Source organism: Pan troglodytes, chromosome 1 (genome assembly GCF_028858775.2).
Source record: "Pan troglodytes isolate AG18354 chromosome 1, NHGRI_mPanTro3-v2.0_pri, whole genome shotgun sequence".
In the NCBI taxonomy this organism is placed as follows: Eukaryota; Metazoa; Chordata; class Mammalia; order Primates; family Hominidae; genus Pan; species Pan troglodytes.
In genome coordinates, this window is record NC_072398.2 from 14,691,242 (window position 1) to 14,711,865 (window position 20,624).

The 20,624-nt window shown below is 44.2% G+C and overlaps 1 protein-coding gene across 6 annotated transcripts in view; it reads left to right on the top strand.

Annotated features, from left to right (window-relative positions):
• Positions 1-8,531: 8,531 nt before the first annotated feature.
• Positions 8,532-20,624, top strand: part of TARBP1 (TAR (HIV-1) RNA binding protein 1) — a 91,405-nt gene continuing 79,312 nt past the window's right edge. For 2 of the 6 annotated variants that reach the window (XR_008537591.2, XR_677832.5), the window contains exons 1-4: positions 8,548-9,538; positions 14,947-15,044; positions 16,489-16,558; positions 20,089-20,237. Coding sequence is in view for 3 of the 6 variants with exons in the window: in XM_514281.8 (XP_514281.5) it covers positions 8,608-9,538; positions 14,947-15,044; positions 16,489-16,558; positions 20,089-20,237 (1,248 nt within the window). In the remaining 3 variants the exon portion in view is untranslated. Of the gene's footprint in view, positions 9,539-14,946; positions 15,045-16,488; positions 16,559-20,088; positions 20,238-20,624 lie in introns of all 6 variants that reach the window. The other 4 variants (XM_016941147.4, XM_009441676.5, XM_514281.8 and 1 more) reach the window with 3 other exon arrangements.

The following is a 20,624-nucleotide window of genomic DNA, read 5'->3' on the forward strand; positions in this document are numbered from 1 at the left end:
AAATGAGGGTTTGACAGCGAGGGAGAAGGGAGGATGGTTGTGGGGTTAATAATGAATGGTGTCTGCCACAGATCCTCACTGGGAATTTGAGTTTTCTAGATATCGCACTTAACATAAACGTGTTAATGATTCTGCAGCTGCATTTTTCCACGGAGGTTCTCTGAGGGCTTTCAGGGGGAACATCAGAAGGCAAAAATTTCAGACAGAGCCTATCAAGAATCTCCTTCCCTTTCTTAGAGCCTTAGACGTAAACAGCTGAAAGCTATAGCTGAAGTCTTGCTATGTAATTGCTATTTCCTTTCTTTTTATACTTGTTTTCCACTTTGCAACTATGAACATTTAGTTGAAAGGATGGAAAAAGCACACTGCGCTGACAACAGCACCATCTAATGTCCAGAGAAATGTCAGCTTCTGAACAGATGCTAGTTTTTGGTTATGCAACTGCCTGTGCATTCCGGACCATGAACGCATGCAAGATTTGTGCATTTAAGAAGCATCTTTTCAGTGGGGTTGGAGCTCTGTGTACCTCTCTCAGGTCAACATTGTTATCATTCATTACGTAGTCCTATAGCCCTCACAGTGCCATGGCGCCCTTGCCCAGTGCTTCCCTCGTGGTATTACAAAAGACTGTTAAGCACCTGCAGTGTGTGCCTTGAAAATCCCAAACAGTGAGTCCGTGCAAATGCTCTTTTTCTTTTTTGTAGAGACAGGGTCTCACTCTGTTACCCAGGCTGGAATGCAGTGGTGTAATCACAGCTCACTGCAGCCTCAATCTCCTGGGCTCAAGTGATCCTTTTGCCTCAGGCTCCCAAGTAGCTGGGACTACGGGCACATACCACCACACCCAGCTTTCTTTTTTTGGGGTAGAGACAGGGTCTCCCTATGTTGCCCAGGCTGGCCTCAAATTCCTGGCCTCAAGGGATCTTCCTGCTTCTGCCTCACAGTGCTGGGATTACAGGCAAGAGCCACCATGGCTGGCCCCATGCAAACACTCGTGAAGGAAGGAGACATTTGAAAGAACATTTATCTGGATCAGCTTCCCTGACTTATGCTTTCTATTTCCCTTTTACTCTTGCTCCTTTCTCCATTACCCTTACTAAGAAGGAAGCAGTGTCCATTTCAAGTTGGGAAAGTGAGAAGAGTCAGAATTAAAGTCAGAGATGCAGCAGAGCAATCACATCTATAGGTGCACCATTTCAGATCAGAAGGAAATAAAAAGCCATTTTTAGACACCTTATGGTGAGTTTTAAAATATAAGGTGTAGTCAATAACACCTCTACATTCTAAGTTTGTTGGAACCAGTGTAGTCAGAGCTGTGGGATCCAGAGGTGGAGGAGGGATCTCAGGGCAGAAAATGACTCCTCGGAGGCCCCTGCTGGACGTTCCCATCCAGGATGACAAAAGCACAGGCTTCTTTTTTATTTGATTTGATTTGATTTTTATTTTTGAGACGGAGTTTTGCTCTTGTTGCCCAGGCTGAAGTGCAATGGCGCGATCTTGGCTCCCTGCAACCTCCGCCTCCTGGGTTCAAGCGAGTCTCCTGTCTCAGCCTCCTGAGTAGCTGGGATTACAGGCGCATGCCACCATGAACGGCTAATTTTTGTATTTTTAGTAGAGACGGGGTTTCATTATATTGGTCAGGCTGATCTCGAACTCCTGACCTCAGGTGATCCGCATGCCTCGGCCTCCCAAAATGCTGGGATTACAGGCATGAGCCACCGTGCCCGGAGCACAGGCCTCTTTTTAAAAACTGTACATATTTGTTGCCGGAGGAAACAGAGGATGCGGCTGACTTTGGGTGTACGGCAGCAGTCCTCAACCTTTTTGGCGCCAGGGACCAGGTTTCGTGGAAGACAATTTTTCCATGGAGCCGGGAAGGTGGGGGTGGCTGCTGATTTGATAGGAGGCGGAGCTCAGGTGGTAAGAGAATCTAAGGCCACTGCTGATTTGATAGGAGGCGGAGCTCAGGTGGTAAGAGAATCTAAGGCCACTGCTGATTTGATAGGAGGCGGAGCTCAGGTGGTAAGAGAATCTAAGGCCGCTGCTGATTTGATAGGAGGCGGAGCTCAGGTGGTAAGAGAATCTAAGGCCGCTGCTGATTTGATAGGAGGCGGAGCTCAGGTGGTAATGCCCACTCGCCTGCAACTCACCTTCTCCTGTGCAGCCTGGTTCCTAACAGGTCACGGAGGGGTAGCGGTTCGTGGCCCAGGGGTTAGGGACCCCTGGTGTAAGGGATACGTGAGCTAGACTGAAGTAACTAAACTCTACTACTTTAAAGGGAGGAAAACTCAGACACTCGTCCATAGTACACCTGCTTTTCATGTTAAAATAACAGTCACGACCCTAATTCATCTATGGATGAAGCAGGAAAATTGCAAGGAATGAGGAAAGAAAACTATTCTAAATCCTATTCACATATGGCTTCCAATGCAACTATTCATCTCCATGAGGATGCGGAGGGGTAGCTGGCTGTTCACACGCTGGATCGCCTCTGTGTATCAAAGCTGCGTATTGTTTCATGTTGAACCAAGCCACAACGATTTCAGCTTGCAAATGTTCATGTTTCAAGGGTAATTATGTCACTAGAAATTTTCCAGCTGATTAACTTAGAATTCTATCACTGTAAAATGCTGAATTTTTATTCAGCCAGGTTAAGTACTTATTGAGTAACTAACATGCTTCTGGTAATAATGTTGACATTTAGTATACAAATGAATTAAAGCCAAATCCCAATTTTTTTGCGGGGGGGGGGGGGGGGGGGCATTTTTTTTTTTTTTTTTTTTTTTTTTTGAGATGGAGTCTCACTCTGTCGCCCAGGCTGGAGTGCAGTGGGGTAATCTCAGCTCACTGCAACCTCCGCCTCCAGGTCCAAGGGATTCTCCTGCCTCAGCTTCCAGAGTAGCTGGGACTACAGGCGCATGCCACCATGCCTGGCTAAGTTTTTGTACTTTTAGTAGAGACGGGGTTTCACCATGTTGGGCAGGCTGGTCTCGAACTCTTGACCTCAAATGATCCACCCACCTTGGCTTCCCAAAGTGCTGGGATTACAAGCATGAGCCACCGCGCCCAGCCAAAATCCCAGTTCTTAAGGGGCACATAAGTAGTTGCAGAAACTACACCTCCATCCATTCATACAACCATAATTCACTGAGTACCTACTATGTGCTAGACATCTATGATCTAGAATTTCTACAGGCAGTACACTGGACATGGCAATTGTATATTTTTCTTTCTGGATGTTTTGGAGGTATTGCAGAAAAACCCACAGCCTTTGAGTCAGACAGCTCTGCTGCTTTTTTCATCCTGTGATATCGGGGCAAGTAACTCAACCTCTCCTATTTTCAGTTTCCTCATCTGTAAAATAAGAAAAGTAAAAACACTTCGTTTATGAGTTGTTTTGAGGGTGAAGTGCAATAATATATATACAGATAGATATTACCATGTCTGGTCTTTAATAAGTGTGGTAACGATTAGCCATTATTATTACTACAATTAAAAGTTTGAGGAAGGCTGGGCGCAGTGGCTTACACCTATAACACTTTGGGAGGCTGAGGTGGGCGGATCACTTGAAGTCAGGAGTTCAAGACCAGCCTGGCCAACATGGTGAAACCCCATCTCTACTAAAAATACAAAAATTAGCTGGGTGTGGTTGTGCACGCCTGTAATCCCAGCTACTCAGGAGGCTGAGGCAGGAGAATTGCTTGAATCTGGGAGGCAGAGGTTGCAGTGAGCCGAGATCGTGCCACTGTCCTGTAGCTTGGGCAACAGAGTGAGACTTCGTCTCAAAAAAAAAAAAAAAAAAAAAAAAGTTTGGAGAATACAGAAATAGAAGTAAGTTATGACCAGGGGCATTACGAATGGCTGCTTATAGAGATGCCTTAAAATTTGGGTCTTCATAGAGGAGGAGATGGCTATTCACTCAGTAAGTGTTACTGGGCTGGGCACAGTGGCTCACGCCTGTAATCCCAGCACTTTGGGAGGGCGAGGCAGGTGGATCTCCTGAGGTCAGGAGTTTGAGACCAGCCTGGCAAACCTGGTGAAACTCCGTCTCTACTAAAAATACAAAAATTAGCTGGGCGTGGTGGTGGGTGCCTGTAATCCCAGCTACCCTGGGGGCTGAGGCAGGAGAATCACTTGAACCCTGGAGGCGGAGGTTGCAGTGAGCTGAGATTGCGCCATTGCACTCTAGCCTGGGTGACAGGGCGAGACTCCATCTACAAAAAAAAAAAAGCTTTACTGAAGTGTGATATGTCTGAGATGAGGTACTGGCATGAGTATAATAGCAGACAAAACCTCATACCCCATGCCTAGCCCTCAAATTGCTTAGAGGGGAGGAGTGGGGGGCAGAGAAATAACCTGCAATTGCAACACAGTGTTACCATTTCTGTGTTGGTGACATGCCAGGATGTTTGGGGAATTTGAAAGAGGGTCACCTAATTTAACTGGGGTGTTAGCGGCAGGAGAAAGGTATTAAGAAATGACTTTCTGGAGAGATAACATTTGAACTTTGTCTTGAAAGAAAAAAAAAGTCAGGTGGAGAAGGGGTAAGTGCTTTCCAAAAGAGAGAAGGGCTTTTTTTGAAAAAACACAAAGAAAAGTGAGAGCACACATGTTTTAGGGACTTCAAAATTAAGGTGTAAATGGGGCTTGTCAGGAGTGTGAAGATGGAGAATTAGGCAGGCATTCCATCTTGAGGCATCCTGGATGATATGCTAAGAAACTCAACCATGATTCTGAGGGCTCTGGGTAGCCAATGATGTAATTTTAGGAAGATCATCCTAGTACCAATACGGAGTATGTATTACATGACCAGGGGCACTGGGAATGGCTTCTTAGAGAGATGCCTTGAAATTTGGGTCTTCATAAAGGAGTAGGAGATGGCTATTCACTCGATAAGCGTTACTTAAATGTGATATAGCTGGGAGTGGGGTAGGTGGTGATTGCTATTATCTTGGCAAAAAATTAGGAGGGTCTAAAACTAAGTAAGGTATTAGTGGGGCACAGAGAGGAGGGATCACCGAGAGATTTAGAAAGTTGCATGGAAACTTTGAGGAGTGATTGCATGTGAGAATCAAGTAGGAAGTGTATTGGTTCCCAGGTTTTTGACTTGGGCAACTTGGGAATGATGGCCATTTCCCTAAACAGGGAATTCCTGGGAAGAAGAACATTGGTGGGGAGTAATGATGCTGGGTGAAGGGATGAAGGGAATGAGGTTAGATTTGTAAAAGTGGAGATTGAGAATGATGTCCTGAATAATATTCAAATGAAGACGTGTGGTAGGCAGTTGGAGAAATAGGTTTCGAGCTATCTCCTAAGGATAAGTCTCAGGAGAGAGACCTAGGCTGGAGATATAGACTTTTTCATCATTAGCATGTAAATGGTAATCAGATCTATAGTGTTAATGAAGTTATTCAGAGAAAATTTACAGAGTGAGGAGAAGAGAGACCTGAAGATAAAACCCTGGAAATATCACTATGGACAGGTCAGGAGGAAAAATAAGATGCTGAAAGAAAGGGAGAAGAAACAGCTGAGGAAGCAGAGAAAAGAAAGAACAGGACAAAGTCATCGATGAAAACCAGAGTGAGATAGTGTTTCAAGAAATAGGAAGTACTCCACAGAGTCCATTCAGGTAAGAACGAAAAAGGGCAGCTCTAGCAATTAGGAATCGCTGCCCACATTGGTGAATCAGAAAAGTGGTGTTGCGGGAAATATTCCGGGAGAGAAGACAGTGCAAACATGTTGTGGGTAAGGAGGAGAGTTCCACGTGCCTGACCTGGGGCAGAGAAGGGGGAGTCAGGCTGTGAGGCCAGCTGGCTTTTCCCCAATCCCAATAAGCCTTCAATGCCATGCTCTGCAGTTGGGCTTTACTCTGAAGGCAACAGAGAATAAAACACATAGGCCAACTTGTTTTTTTGTTTTGTTTTGTTTTGTTTTTTGGTATAAGTCATTTTTCAAGATTGAGGTAAACTTTCTTTTTCTTTTCTTTTCTTTTTTTTTTTTTGAGACCAAGTCTCACTCTGTCGCTAGGCTGGAGTGCAGTGGTGTGATCTTGGCTCACTGCAACCTCTGCCTCCTGGGTTCAAGCGATTCTCCTGCCTCAGCCTCCCGAGTAGCTGGGATTACAGGCGTGCACCACCATGCCTGGCTAATTTTTTTGTATTTCAGTAGAGATGGGGTTTCACCATGTTGGCCAGGATGGTCTCAATCTCCTGACCTCGTGATCCACCGGCCTCGGCCTCCCAAAGTGCTGGGATTGCAGGTGTGAGCCACTGCGCCCGGCTGATTGAGGTAAACTTTCTGCAGAGCGAAATGCATAGATCTTAAGGGTTCAGTTCAAGGAGTCTTGACAAATGTGTAACAATACCCTGATCAACATAAAATATTTTCATCACCCCAGAAAGTTTCCTTGTGCCCAATTCTAGTCAAATCTCTACTCCCTATATGCAACTACTGTTCTCATTTCTATCCTTCAGGTTACTTTTGTCTCTTCTTGGATTTCATATAAATGAAATCACGAGGATGTAAACTTTGTGACTGGCTTCCTTTGTTTAACATATTGTTTCTGAGACTTATCCATGTAAAGCGGATTAGCAATTCATTGTCTTATTGCTGGGAGCATTATTATATAGATAGATCACAATTTTTTATTCATTCTTCTATTTGATGCACATGTAGGTTGTTACCTAACACCTACTAGGTTGTTATAAGCTCTTGGCTATAACGAATAATGTTGTCAAAAACATTCTTCTGCAAGCTTTTTTTTTTTGAAACATGTTTTCATTTATTTTAGGTAATTACCTGGGGGTGAAATCGCTGAATCATAAAGCAGCTATATTATAACTTTACGAGAAACAGTTTCTAAAGTGACTGTACCATTTTCATGCCCACCAGTAATGTATGAGAATTCCAGTTGCTCCACACCCTTGGTCTTTGCCGTTTAGTGTTTTCGAGCTTTTACATGTTAGCCATTCTCATCAGTATGAAGTGGTACCTCATTGTGGGTTTAATTTGCATTTCTCTGATGACTAATGATGTTGAACACTTTTCCAAGTGCTTATCATTTGTGTATCTTCATTTGTTAAGTGCTCAAGACATTTACCCATTTATATGTTAGATATATGTTGACAGAAACAATAGTTTTCTGCACATTTTATGTTGAAGGTAATTGATATTTACTGACACATGTTAAAAGGGCTTAAAATAGAAACATTTATGCATTTTGTCAATGAAAAACGGAATGACTGAAATATGAAAAAAGTCTTGCCTGTGTAATGTCAGATAACCTTAAAGTCAGATAACTTTATATAAAAATAACTGTAAATTTAAATAACTAATTTTTGTCTTATCCATTATGTTATTATATGTCAAGCTCTTTGAAGTTGGGACCCTGTTTTCTCTATTGACTAAGAGGCAGATCTTTGTGTTTAGTAGTGAAGAAAACCCCATGTCACTGATCTAGTTTGTCTCAAATTGAGCCAGGAACCAAATCCACACCATGCATGCTGAGGTGAGGTTTTCTGTTTCTCTATTTAGCAATGGATGCTGTCAGAAATACAGAAAAGACAGACACAGGGACTATTTTTGAGTTTGCACATGGGAGCACATGCATTGTGCAGGAGGCTCTGCATCCTGGAGTCATCTTGGGCACTTGGCTGTGAGGGCTGGCGTGGGCCTCTTGGTTTTAGCTGAATCCTAGCACATTGCTATAGGTACCTCTAAGGCAGGAGAATAGGGCCTGGAGGCAGGGAACCTAAAAACTCCCTAGAACCAAATCAGATAGAAACACTTCAGCTATGACAGGAAATATCCTCTTCATTTACATAGGGAGTACACCAAGTAAATAACTTTGTAACTTCATTTTATCCTCTTTAGTTACATAGTGTGTACACCAAGTAACCAATTGAAACCTCTATAGGTATTTAAACCCCAGAAAATTCTGTAACCAGCCCCCCTTGAGCGGCTTGCTTGGGTCTGCCCCCACCCTGTGGAGTGTACTTTTGCAATAAATCTCTGCTTTTGTGGCTTCATTCTGTCTTTGCTTTGTTTGTGCGTTTTGTCCAATTCTTGGACCTGGACACCCTCCACCGGTAACACTTCTCACTCCTGGCCTTACGTCTAAATCATTCTTGTGTTTTCATGACTTATTTTTAACGCAGATGTCCAGAACCAATTTCAGACCTACTGTGTCAGTCTCTTTGTGGATGGTGCCCATCATGCAACGTTTGGAAAATAATCTAAAGTGATTCTGCTGTGCACCTTCTGTGAACTGGTTTATGCTCACAGGCACGCCTGATTTAGGGTCCTGGGCAGACCAACCTCCAATCAGGAATCGATGAAGCTGGTGTAGATACTACATTAACTTTTAACGAAGGCCTCGTTTCTCCTAAAAATAAGAGACCAGGTGGGTTCTATCTAGGCAGGGTTGGTGGCAGGAACCCAAGGGAAGCTGAGCTGCACCAAGCCGGGCTCGGATCCCCCTCTCTGCGGCCGCGCGCCCGGCTCCGTCGGCGCACGCGCACGCAGGGGCCGGCCGGTCCTGTGCGCACGCATCGCGCACGCCGGCGCCTTCCTTTGGGAGCCCGGGCCGGTGGCGCGGGCGCTCGGCAAATGGAGTGGGTGCTCGCGGAAGCGCTGCTCTCGCAGAGCCGGGACCCCCGGGCCCTGCTTGGGGCGCTGTGCCAAGGGGAGGCATCCGCGGAGCGCGTGGAGACGCTGCGCTTCCTTCTGCAGCGGCTCGAGGACGAGGAGGCGCGCGGCAGCGGGGGCGCAGGCGCGCTCCCGGAGGCGGCGCGCGAGGTGGCTGCAGGGTACCTCGTGCCACTGCTGCGGAGCCTGCGCGGACGCCCCGCGGGCGGCCCGGACCCCAGTCTGCAGCCTCGCCACCGCCGGCGCTTGCTGAGGGCGGCGGGCGCGGCCCTGCGCTCGTGCGTCCGCCTGGCCGGGCGTCCGCAGCTGGCGGCCGCGCTGGCTGAGGAGGCGCTGCGCGATCTGCTCGCCGGGTGGCGCGCGCCTGACGCCGAGGCTGCCGTGGAGGTGCTAGCAGCCGTCGGGCCCTGTTTGCGGCCCCGCGAGGACGGGCCGCTACTGGAGCGCGTGGCGGGGGCCGCCGTCGCCCTGGCGCTGGGCGGGGGCGGGGACGGGGATGAGGCCGGGCCTGCAGAGGACGCGGCGGCGCTGGTGGCCGGGCGACTGCTGCCAGTGCTGGTCCAATGTGGCGGGGCGGCGCTGCGGGCCGTGTGGGGCGGGCTGGCCGCGCCCGGGGCGTCCCCGGGGTCCGGCCGCGTAGAGGAGAAGCTGCTGGTCCTGAGCGCCCTGGCCGAGAAGCTGTTGCCCGAGCCCGGCGGCGACCGCACCCGCGGCGCGCGCGAGGCGGGCCCGGACGCCCGGCGCTGCTGGCGCTTCTGGAGGACGGTGCAGGCGGGGCTGGGCCAGGCGGACGCCCTGACGCGCAAGCGAGCGCGCTACCTGCTGCAGAGGGCGGTAGAGGTGTCGGCGGAGCTGGGGGCCGACTGCACCTGCGGGCCCCAGGAAGGAAACGGTACCTGCCTCTTTGCCCCCCAGCCTAGTGCTACCTACTTGGCTGCCCCAGAGGGGAGCCTTCCTGCTTCTGAAAACTAGCTTATCGGGGTCGTCACTCCGATCCATGCAGAATTTGGTTATTCCGCGTTGCTCCCCTAAAGCCTGAAAACCTTTGGAACCCCTTCTCGAGGGTGTTCTTTGAAGTCACAAATCACTGCGGTTGGGAACGTTCTGACCCAAAGCCGGTGGAATACAGCACCCGTGGAATAGTTTAGGAAGATAATGGAGCCCGTGCAAGATTTTACAGACCCAAAGCTGCACTATATCATGGTAGATTCAACCCAATAGAAACGGTTGATATCTATCAAGTTGAAAGAAAAATTATTTGTTATTTATCTGTACTGACCAGTGAATTAGTGAATTGAGTCTCGAGTGTTAGAATTAAGCGTCATAGAGGCCATCACACTCTTTTGAAATTTCCCCTGGTAATTAGGAACAGGATTTACTAATATTTGTTAAACATGTTTCTTAAGTCGACCTTTTGAGTGTATTTTTGCCATTGATTTAATAGAATGAATCAGATTTTATTTTTTAATTTTTTGAGCTGTGCTCCCTACTATGTGCAAGAGTAATGAAACAGCAAGGCCTCCCTTCAGGTTGTTATGTTACTGTTGATTGGTTTGACTTCACTCATGTTAAATTTGGGTTTAAACTGTCAAGTACAAAGTAGATTGACTCAAAATTGTCTCAATAGAATATTTCTACTTTTTCAACGGTAGCTGACCATTTATTACAGGTAAAGGATTTTTGTTTGGCTGAAGTTGTGAGGTTATATTTTCAAGTAATTTTAAAACATTAGATAGTAAGTATGTGAACAGTCCACAGATAGGTGTGATCATCCCTGAGAGTTTTCACTGGAAAACATTTTTAAAACCATCAAAAGTTAAAACATTCATTTATTTGCATGAGTCAGTTATTTTGCAGTTTGTTTGTTTGTTTGTTTGTTTTATGGAGTTTCGGTCTTGTTGCCCAGGCTGGAATGCAATGGCACAATCTCCGCTCACCGCAAGCTGCACTTCCCGGGTTCAAGCGGTTCTCCTGCTTCAGCCTCCCGAGTAGCTGGGATTACAGGCATGCGCCACCACGCCCGACTAATTTTGTATTTTTAGTAGAGACGGGGTTTCACCATGTTGGTCAGGCTGGCCTCAAACTCCCCACCTCAGGTGATCTGCCCGCCTTGGCCTCCCAAAGCGCTGGGATTACAGGCGTGAGCCACCGCGCCTGGCCAGTTATTTTGCAGTTTTAGGGATAAGCAATGGTGCTTCCATGCTTCCTGCAACTCCCATTTCCTCTGTTACAGAAAGCAAATCCTGTGGCCTCTTAACGGAATATTAGGGGATTTACCCCTATGTCTTGACATAGTATATCTTAGTTATATCATAACATATATTGTCACAGTTAAAATTTTGGTTAAATGTGTGTTCAGCATTTATAAAATTATGACTGTAAATGCTGCTTGCAGGTGATCTATGTAGGAAACAAATCATTTTTCTCTTCCTGCAGGTTTTTCATATGATTTTGACGTTTTAAAATGTGTTCGGTTCTTTCTATACTTACCACGAATTCCTCCTTAAATTCTTAACCAGTTGACTAAATCTTTCCTCTACAAAATCAGATTATCAGAGGTTTTCCTGAAGAAGTTTCTCCCAGAGTCCCCTTACATGCCCAGATGTGGCAGGTTTCTCCCTGTGCCTGGTGCACAGACCTCACGCTTACCCCAGGATTCCCTTCACCTGGGTGTTCTGTTGAGTCTCATTTCCTGTAGTTCATATCTTCCTCTTTTTTGCTTTACTCACTTGTGTCAGTGCAGTGCATTCTCTAGCAGTTTCCTGAAATAGGATTTTTCTAAGGTCTTGTTTGTCTGATAATTCCATCAAATGCTCCTTTATGTCTGCCATCATGTTTTTCTCTCATTTCCATTTGACGCTTTTGGAGTTTCTCTCCTGAAAATCCCCATCTGCTCATCTGTTTATGCATATTGTTTACCTTTTCCACAAGATCCTTTAGCATATCAGTTATAGTTATCTGCGAGTTCGATACCTGGACCATCTAAGTTTGGCTTTGTTTTCTGTTGTAGTGTTTGGCTATGGAGTCGCTTTTTTTTATGTCTTACTATAATAACAGTAGAGATGGAAGTAAATATTTCTGCCTGGGATAGGCACCGTTACTTTGTGGCATTGAGTTAGTCTAGTTTGTAGTTGAGCTGGGTTTGGCGTTGGTTGCTATATTTGTTTTCAGTGCACTTTACAAACTTTTCCCAGATTTTGTGGCTACTTGCTTAGCTGAAGCCTGGAGTCTCGAAAGGTTTTTCTCCAGCCTGGGAGGCCTGTGCCACCGATGGAGGTCTTCAGGCAAGGCTTCATCTCTCCCTCAGGGGTAGACTGCTGATGCTTGTTCCCTGGTGCAAGAGATGAGGCAGGGGCTTTTCGTTTCTTCCACTGCAGCCTTGTATTAGGCCCCATGTGTCTGAGCGTCAGCATTCCTGCTCTTTCGCTGTCTGTGCTCCCTCTCCAGTGGCAATAATCGTTGCCTCCAACTTAGGGGTGCGTTTAGTTTCCTGCCCCTAACCTGTGGCAGCTGCATTCTGTGTGAGTGTCTGTGGTAGGTCTTGGGTGTAGCATCCTGCCCTCCTCCAGTACCTGCAGACCAGCTTTGTATCAGTGCAGGATATCTGGCAGTAGGGGGTTTGCTTCCCCTTCCACAGAATAAGATGCATTCGCCTAGTGTCAGTGCCGAGTGAAGGGAGCAGGTTCTGTCCCTGCGCTAGAGGCAGCCAACTTTTGCTTGTATCAAGGCAGGGACAAGGGTAGGAGTGTGGGAGGGGCAGACAGCTTTGGCCTCCTGTCGGAGAAGGGTCCAGGGGGACAGGCACGTTTTGGCAGTTGATCACCATCTTGTACTCCTGCAGGGCATGGCTGGGCCTCTCTAGTTAGTCCTGCTGCCCTGTTTGCCTGCGCCTCTGAAGATCTCCTGCCCTGGCCACAGTCTCTCTCGAGAGCACCGGGGCAGGCTTGAAGAAAAGAGCTGGTGAATGGATGTGGACTCCCTCAGCAAGCTGTGAGGCTAGCCCACCTTGGTCTTTAAAAACTTGTCAAAATGCCATTTTTAAAACTGCTTTTTGGGTGACCATGTCTTGCTCCTGTGCCAGAAGTAGAACAGATAAGTGGCCTTTCCATTCTTGGAGCACCTTCCTTCCTTTTAGAATTCAGACCACCTGGTTGCATTGTGACCTCAGTTCTGATGCTCCCCCCACCCACCGCACAACAGTTTAGGATTTTGTAGATTTTTCAGCCTTTCCTCTTTGTATGACAGTAACGATCTCCTATGGTTTTCTATATCCTAATCAGCAACTGAAACCATACATATCTAAATGCCTTTATTTTGTCCTCATATTTCATTGATGGTTTGACTGAGGGTAGAATTCGAGCCTGGAAGATATTTCCATTCAAAATTTTAAAGGTATCTGTCTATTGTCCCAGAAGCTAGAGCTTCCATTATTGCTGTTGAGAAATCTGAAACCATTCTGAATCCTGTTTATTTATACAGGAACTGTTTCTCTCTATGGAAGTGTGTAGGATCAGTGGCTCTAGCATTCTGAAATTTCACAGTTTTGATAGGAGTCTATTTTCATCCTTGTGCTGGGCATTTGCTGGACCTCCTGTGCAATCTGGAAATCATGTTCTTCAGTTCTGGGAAATTTTCTAGAATATTCTGTGGATTATTTCGTCCCTTTCTGTTTTCTGTTCTTTTTTTAGATATTGAACTTCCTGGACTTTATTGAAAGCATCTTTTCTGTCCTAAGGATTTTCTATGATTTTGGATTTAGTTTTTTTTTTTTTAAATGTCCCCTTTGTGTGTGTGTGTGTGTGTGTGTGTTTTTAGAGACAAATCCTCGCTCTTGCCCAGGCTAGGGTGCAGTGGCGTGATTATAGCTCACTATAACTTCAAAATACTGGGCTCAAGTGATCCTCTCATCTCAGCCTCCGGAGAAGCTGGGACGATAGGTGTGCACCACCATGCCCTGATAATTTTTTAAATTTCCTTGTAGAGACAGGGTCTTGCTATGTCGTACCAGGCTGGTCTCAAGCTCCTGGCCTCAAGCCATCCTCCTGCCTCAGCCTCCCAAAGTGTTGGGATTACAGGCATGAGCCACCATGCCTGGTCAGAATGTCCCCTTTTTAATAATATCCTGTTCTTATAATACTACTATCTTCTTAAGATATTACTGAAAGCTCTTTTAAAAGTTTTCTTCTACCTGTGTAATTTTGTCTTCTCCAGTTTCCTCCTCCCACTCCATTTGTTTTGGTCTTGATCTTTAGTGTAGAGGTTTCCCCAACTGTCTGATGATTCTTAGATCCCTATTTATGTTTAAGGATAAGAAATCAAAATTGGGTTTAAAGCTCTAAGCCCATGAGTGGTGCTGTTGACTGAACTCCACCATAAGGTGATTTGGCCAAGCCATTTCATTAGGGAATCTCTGATATATTTTCAGATCTTTCCTCCTGGGCTGGCCAGATTCTGCAGAGAACATCTTCCAGTTGTCTGATGCATAGTGAGGGCCTGGCCAGCATTCTGGGACCTGAGGGGGCAGGTAGAGAGGAGTCTCAGCACCCAGGGTGCACACATGTTCGCTGAATCCCCTTTGTCAGTAGGACTAGTGTCTGCTGTGTCCTGTGCCTCCCAATTCAGAGACACACTATTTTACCTTCTCCAGAAAAGCAGTTCTAGTCTTTTCCTGTTCAGGACTATTTTACCTTCTCCAGAAAAGCAGTTCTAGTCTTTTCCTGTTCAGGACATAGGAAAGGGGCCTGGGGATGTGACTGTTTCTTAAACACTGAACACGTCCTCTTTGGTTAAGCCTCACTTTTCACTCCACTTACCAGAGTAACTTTTGCAGCCACTTCCTTTCGTTCCGGGGGATTTTGCAGCGTAAATCAAATTGTTGCCTGGCTTTCCCTTTGTCAACTTAAAATTCTCATGACTTGAGTCAACTTGGTTTTCATCTGATTTTCAGATTCTGTATTTTATTGTTGCTGTCTGCCCCCAGTGTTCTCCATTCTTTTGGGGTTTTGCCCTTGAAAAATCCTTTACTGTTATAGTGAGATTCTTAGGGAGAGAAAGTAGAGTTTATATGTGCAAATCTGCCATTTTTACCCAGAACTCCAAAACAGTAATCTTAGTGCAAAAAAAAAAAAAAAATCTCCCTCTGAGATTCCGAAGCCCCCTATCCAGGCTCTGATACAGGGGCACCTCCATTATTAGAGAATCCATTTGGTAATAGTGGCATTATTTTAAGAACTGCTGTCATTGAGAAACTTATGAAATTTGCAAAAGGAAGAACTAATTTTCTTTTTTAAACCATATCAGGCCCAAGTCTGTTTTGGTGGTCTGAGGAGAAAAAAGATGAGCTTCTAAAGTTTTGGGAAAATTATATTTTAATTATGGAGACTTTAGAAGGAAATCAGGTAAGTGTTTTTCTATTTTAGCAAATCCTACAGTAGATAACAATTTTTCTTTTTTAAAAACATTCATTAAAAGCGATACAAAGAGACTAACTCAGATATAGCTGGTGATGATAGAATCCAAGTATACTTTGTTTTCTGGCATAAATGCAACTTAGAGTATAAGTTGTTTCAGGAAGTTAAAGAATACTTTCAGTTGACTTAAATTATTCAAAAATTTGATCTTCCCTTGCCATTCTAAAACTTTAACGTTTATCAGTATCAGTATCACCCAAATGGCTTATGATAAAGTATAAATTGCCATGCCTTGTCCTCAGACTTTCTGGTTCAGTAGGTCGGGGTGGGGCCTGGGACTTTTGAGTTTTTTTTTTTTTTTTGAGACAGAGTCTTGCTCTCTCGCCCAGGCTGGGGTTCAGTGGCACGATCTCAGCTCACTGCAACATCCACCTCCTGGGTTCAAGTGATTCTCCTGCCTCAGCCTCCCAAGTAGCTGGGACTACAGCCACGACACTGGCTAATTTTTGTATTTTTAGTAGAGATGGGGTTCCACCATGTTGGCCAGGCTGGTCTTGCACTCCTGACCTCAAGTAATCCACCCACCTCGGCCTCCCAAAGTGCTGGGATTACAGGCGTGAGCCACCACACCCGGCCAGGACTTTGAGTTTTTTACAAGTTCCCAGGTGATATGTATGCTGCTGTTCTGGGAACTACACTTTGAGAACCATGGTTTCCATTCTGCAAGTTGGGGACCACAGAGGTGCCAGCCATCTGTGGAGTCATTGTGAGGTGTCAATCCAAGTGTGCACCAAACCTTGTTTGTGGACTTAAATAATTACTTATATGTGCTAAATATATATAGATGCAAGGATGAGGAGTAAAGAGAAAGCGTTTCTAAATTCAAATTAACTTTTATGGTTTTCTTTAATCAGTAGATCCATAAAACCCCCATTATTTATTTAGAAACCCAAATTTATCCATATTTTGAAGGATATGTAAATTAATCTCAAGCAAACGTGTCAGCAACTTTGGCTATGTGGTATGAAGAACATGGAACTCCGAATTGGCCGTTCTAAGCGTGTGCAGCCATGAACAACTTGAGTGACTAGAGAAAATATTTCAGTGTCTTTTTTCTCTTTGTAATATCTTAGTATTGGCAGTCCTACCTGCCTGCCAGGACAGTTGAGGATTCTATGACATGATTTATGATAATCACTGTATAAATGGTAGACTTTAATGTAGCTATAATGTGGTTATATTCATTAGCTTTGCCATACTCAGTCTTACATACCTGAATCATACTATTGTTTGAAAAACTGGATAAATCAGGCTCTTTCTACATATGTTTTATAGAAACAGAAGAGCTACTGTGAAATAAAGAGATGAAAATTGCCTGACATTTTTCAAGATGCATTTTCATTTCATATGATTTTTTTGCTCTTATTTTTAGATACATGTTATAAAGCCAGTTTTACCAAAGCTAAACAATCTGTTTGAATATGTGGTGTCAGAGGAAAATGGTAACGATTACTTTTATTTTATTTTTTAATAACATTTATGGTTTTCCCCTGATTTTGTAACTAATTCCTGTTCATTGTAGAGAATTTTGAAAAACTATAATAGTGTACAGAAGAAAATATAATCATCTTGTAATGCTGCCACCAAGAGATAACAGTTGTTACCATTCCAGATACACACCTTCTGGATCATGTTGTTCATGTTTATCTCACTTAGCATAATAACTATATCCATCTACTCATATCCTTAAATCGTCTTTAAAAGCACAATTTTGGGCCAGGCGTGGTGGCTCATGCCTGTAATCCCAGCACTTTGGGAGGCAGAGGTGGGCGGATCACCTGAGGTCAGGAGTTCAAGACCAGCCTGGCCAACATAGTGAAACTCCGTCTCTACTAAAAATACAAAAATTAGCCAGGCATGGTGGTGCGTGCCTGTAGTCCCAGCTACTCGAGAGGCTGAGGCAGGAGAATCACTCGAATCCAGGAGGCGGAGGTTGCAGTGAGCCAAGATCACACCGCTGCACTCCAGGCTGGTGACAGAGCAAGACTCCGTCTCAAAAAAAAAAAAAAAAAGAACACAATTTAAAATAGCCACAGAATTTTCTACAGTTAAGAGATATGGTTAATTTTGTAAACCGTTGATGATGGAGAATTTCAAACATTTATAGAATGAGAAGAGTGTGTGTGACGCACCTACCACCCTCTTTAATAACGATCCTCTCACGGCCAGCCTTGCTTAGCGTATCCTATGTAGCCTTCCCTGTGCCCTTCTTGCTAAATGGTTTTGAAGCACATCCCTAGATATCCTATCATTTTATCTGTGAATATTTCAGCACATTTCTTTAAAAGATAAGGACTCGTCGATAGGGTTTCAATGATGACATAGTCTGTGGTTTTAATAATTGCTCTTTTTTTTTGTTTTTGAGATGTGGAGTCTTGCAATCTGTTGCCCAGGCTGGAGTGCAGTGGGATGATCTCGGCTCGCTGCAACCTCTGCTTCCCGGGTTCAAGCAATTTTTTTGCCTCGGCCTCCCAAGCAGCTGAGATTACAGGCATGCGCCACCACACCTGGCTAATTTTTGTATTTTTAGTAGAGACGGGGTTTTGCCATGTTGGCCAGGCTGGTCTCAAACTCCTAACCTCAGGTGATCCACCTGCCTCAGCCTCCCAAAGTGCTGGGATTACAGGCGTGAGCCACCGTGCCTGGCCAATAATCACTGTTTGGTATGAATATATCTTTTTAACTGGTTTCCATTCTTATTCACTTAGTATATCTTTTCCAGTGTTTCTTAAGTTTTCAGTTATTGTTCTGTATCTTGTACTTCTTAGGAAGAGAAAATTCCGGGATATAATTTCAAATGTGTTTATAAGCCCTTGATCACTATATTATGAGAGCTTTTTAGGAGATACACAATGAAGCTGGAGCTTCCTAAATGTATTTTATAAAATTAAGTTTAATGAAATAGCTAAATGCAGCCCAATAGTGTTTTGGCCTGTGTTCATATGAATGATAAAATGCCACATTATTGTGTTTACACATGAGAGTTAACCTAGGTAAATGGTTTTTAGTGCCTACTCTAGATAATTACGGTTTAATAGTTTGACCCCTTAGGAATTGAGCTTTATTCAGCTGATTGCTGTAGTTGTTTTCTGATACACTGGGATTTTTCACAGACCATAAGCATCTGTAGTTGCACCTGGGGCTAGAATTTAATTGAATCTTGTTATGACTTCACTTATACATTTACCATTAAAATGATACTCTTATTACCACATTTTGCCCACAGCTCTTGAGAAACCAAATCAAATAGCAGTGACTGATTTTGAAAAATTACCATTGCCAAAGAGTTGAACAAGCATCTTGGTGTAAATTACAAATAATGGATTAATTTATTTATAGAATGTCATGAGTTAAAAATGCTGAGTATTTTTCTCTAATAGAAGTAAAAGATATTTCAAAAGAGTTAGAAAAATATCTCTAAGATATTTATTTATTCCATGGTTTTGATTTGCTCACTCATTTATATATTTACTGAATAAATATTTACTTAGTGTCCAGTACATGCTATTAGGTTGGTGTGAAAGTCATTGTGGTTTTTGTCTTTTTTTTTTTTTTTTTTTAGGCAAAACCCGCAACGACTTTTGCACCAACCTAGTAATTATTGGGGGTAAAATGGTGAGAGAGATGTGGTATTTTTCACCTGACTTTTGTGTTTTCCATGAAAAAATAGTTTTGATTGTAAGATATATGAGGGGAACAGACAAGGGGCTGATGAAATGGACTCAAGGGTGAGTGGGGTAGTCAGGGAAGGCCTGTCTTATGATGACATCTAAGCTAAGAGTCCAGGCTGAGAAGGCACCACCTGGGACACAAGCCCTGAGATGGGAGCAGCTGTAGGAGGCAGAACAGAAGGACCAGCAGGGCTGCAGCAGAGTTGGTGTGTGGAGTGGGGGATGAGGTTGGAGTGGCAGTCAAGGTCAGTTCATGCCTTGTTTGGACTTTATTCTAAGAACAATGAGGAGATGTTGAAGGATTTTAAGCAGAGGCGTGACAATTTCATATTTCTGTGTGAAAAATGGATTGAAGTGGGATAAGAGAAGAATTGGTTGAAACTATTCCAAATCTGAAGTTCCAACCTGCATGCATGGGATAATATTTAATTTTTGTACACTGTAGCAGTTACAGCATTCGTTTACAGTCTTTCTTATTTTTTCAAGACAGAGTCTCACTCTGTTGCCCAAGCTGGAGTGCAGTGGCGGGGTCTGGGCTCACTCTAACCTCCGCCTCCCAAGTTCAAGGGTTCAAGCGATTCTCGTGTCTCAGCCCCTCCCCCACCAGTAGCTGGGATTACAGGCATACACCACCATGCCTGGCTGATTTCTGTGTTTTTTAGTAGAGATGGAGTTTTGCCGTGTTGGCCAGGCTGGTCTCAAACTCCTGGCCTCATGTGATCCATCTGCCTCGGCCTCCCAAAGTGCTTGGATTACAGGCATGAGCCACCACGCCTGGCCCATTTACAGTCTTTCAAAATTAAGCTGCCTGAATACGGAATACTGAATACCAAAATTTTTTTGGTTGACATACTCAGATGTGACTAAAAACAGTCTGGGTGCGGTAGCTCATACCTGTAATCCCATTGCTTTGGCAGGCCGAGGATGGAGGATCACTTGAACTCAGGAGTTTGAGACCAACCTAGGCAACATTCTGAGACCATGTTTCTAAAAAATATTTTAAAAATTGTCTAGGCGTGGTTTGCATACTTGTAGTCCTGCTAGGAAACTACTCAGGAAGCTGAGGCAGGAGGATCGCTTGAGCCCTGGAGTTTGAGGCTGCAGTGAGCTAGAATTTTGCAATTGCACTGCAGTCTGGGTGACATAGTGAGAACCTGTCTCTCAAAAAACAGTAACAAAAACTTTTTTGTAGTGTTATAATGAAGTTATTGTGTGTGTTTGTACATTATTTATGAGTATGTAGTCTTGATGGTGAAATGAAGACAGAATCAGATGTCAACATTTGATGTTTGTTTCCACAGGATGTTGGCTCTTTCACCCATCCTGGCATATGTGTATTTATAAAAGAATGTTTGAAAGTGAAAACAAAATCCTGACCAAAGAAGGTGTTATCCATTTTTTGGAGCTGTATGAAACAAAGATTCTTCCATTTTCACCAGAATTTTCTGAGGTAATGACACCCTGTCCCCTTCCTTGCTCCCATTGTTGAAAGATGAGAGGTAAAAATACACTAGGATTCTGTATCAGCAAGTAACATTTTGGAGATTTGCATCCAACAAATCATATTTCTCTAAACCCAGCTTTCCTATTTGGAAAAAGCTTATGTTGTTTCTCAACAAGCCAAACGGTAGAACTGCCTGTATTATTACCATTGTGAAAAAGTAGTTGTATATTATCGATATTCAGAACAGCCTTAAGTCAAGAATCGTAAGCATAAGTCAAGTTTTCACTATATGAAAACTGGTATAGAAGCTATCAGGTGATGCTGTTCTCACTGTTCTGAGCCACTGATGACTGTTATTTGTTTAGTGATGCTACTGCCCCAGTTCTGACTCAA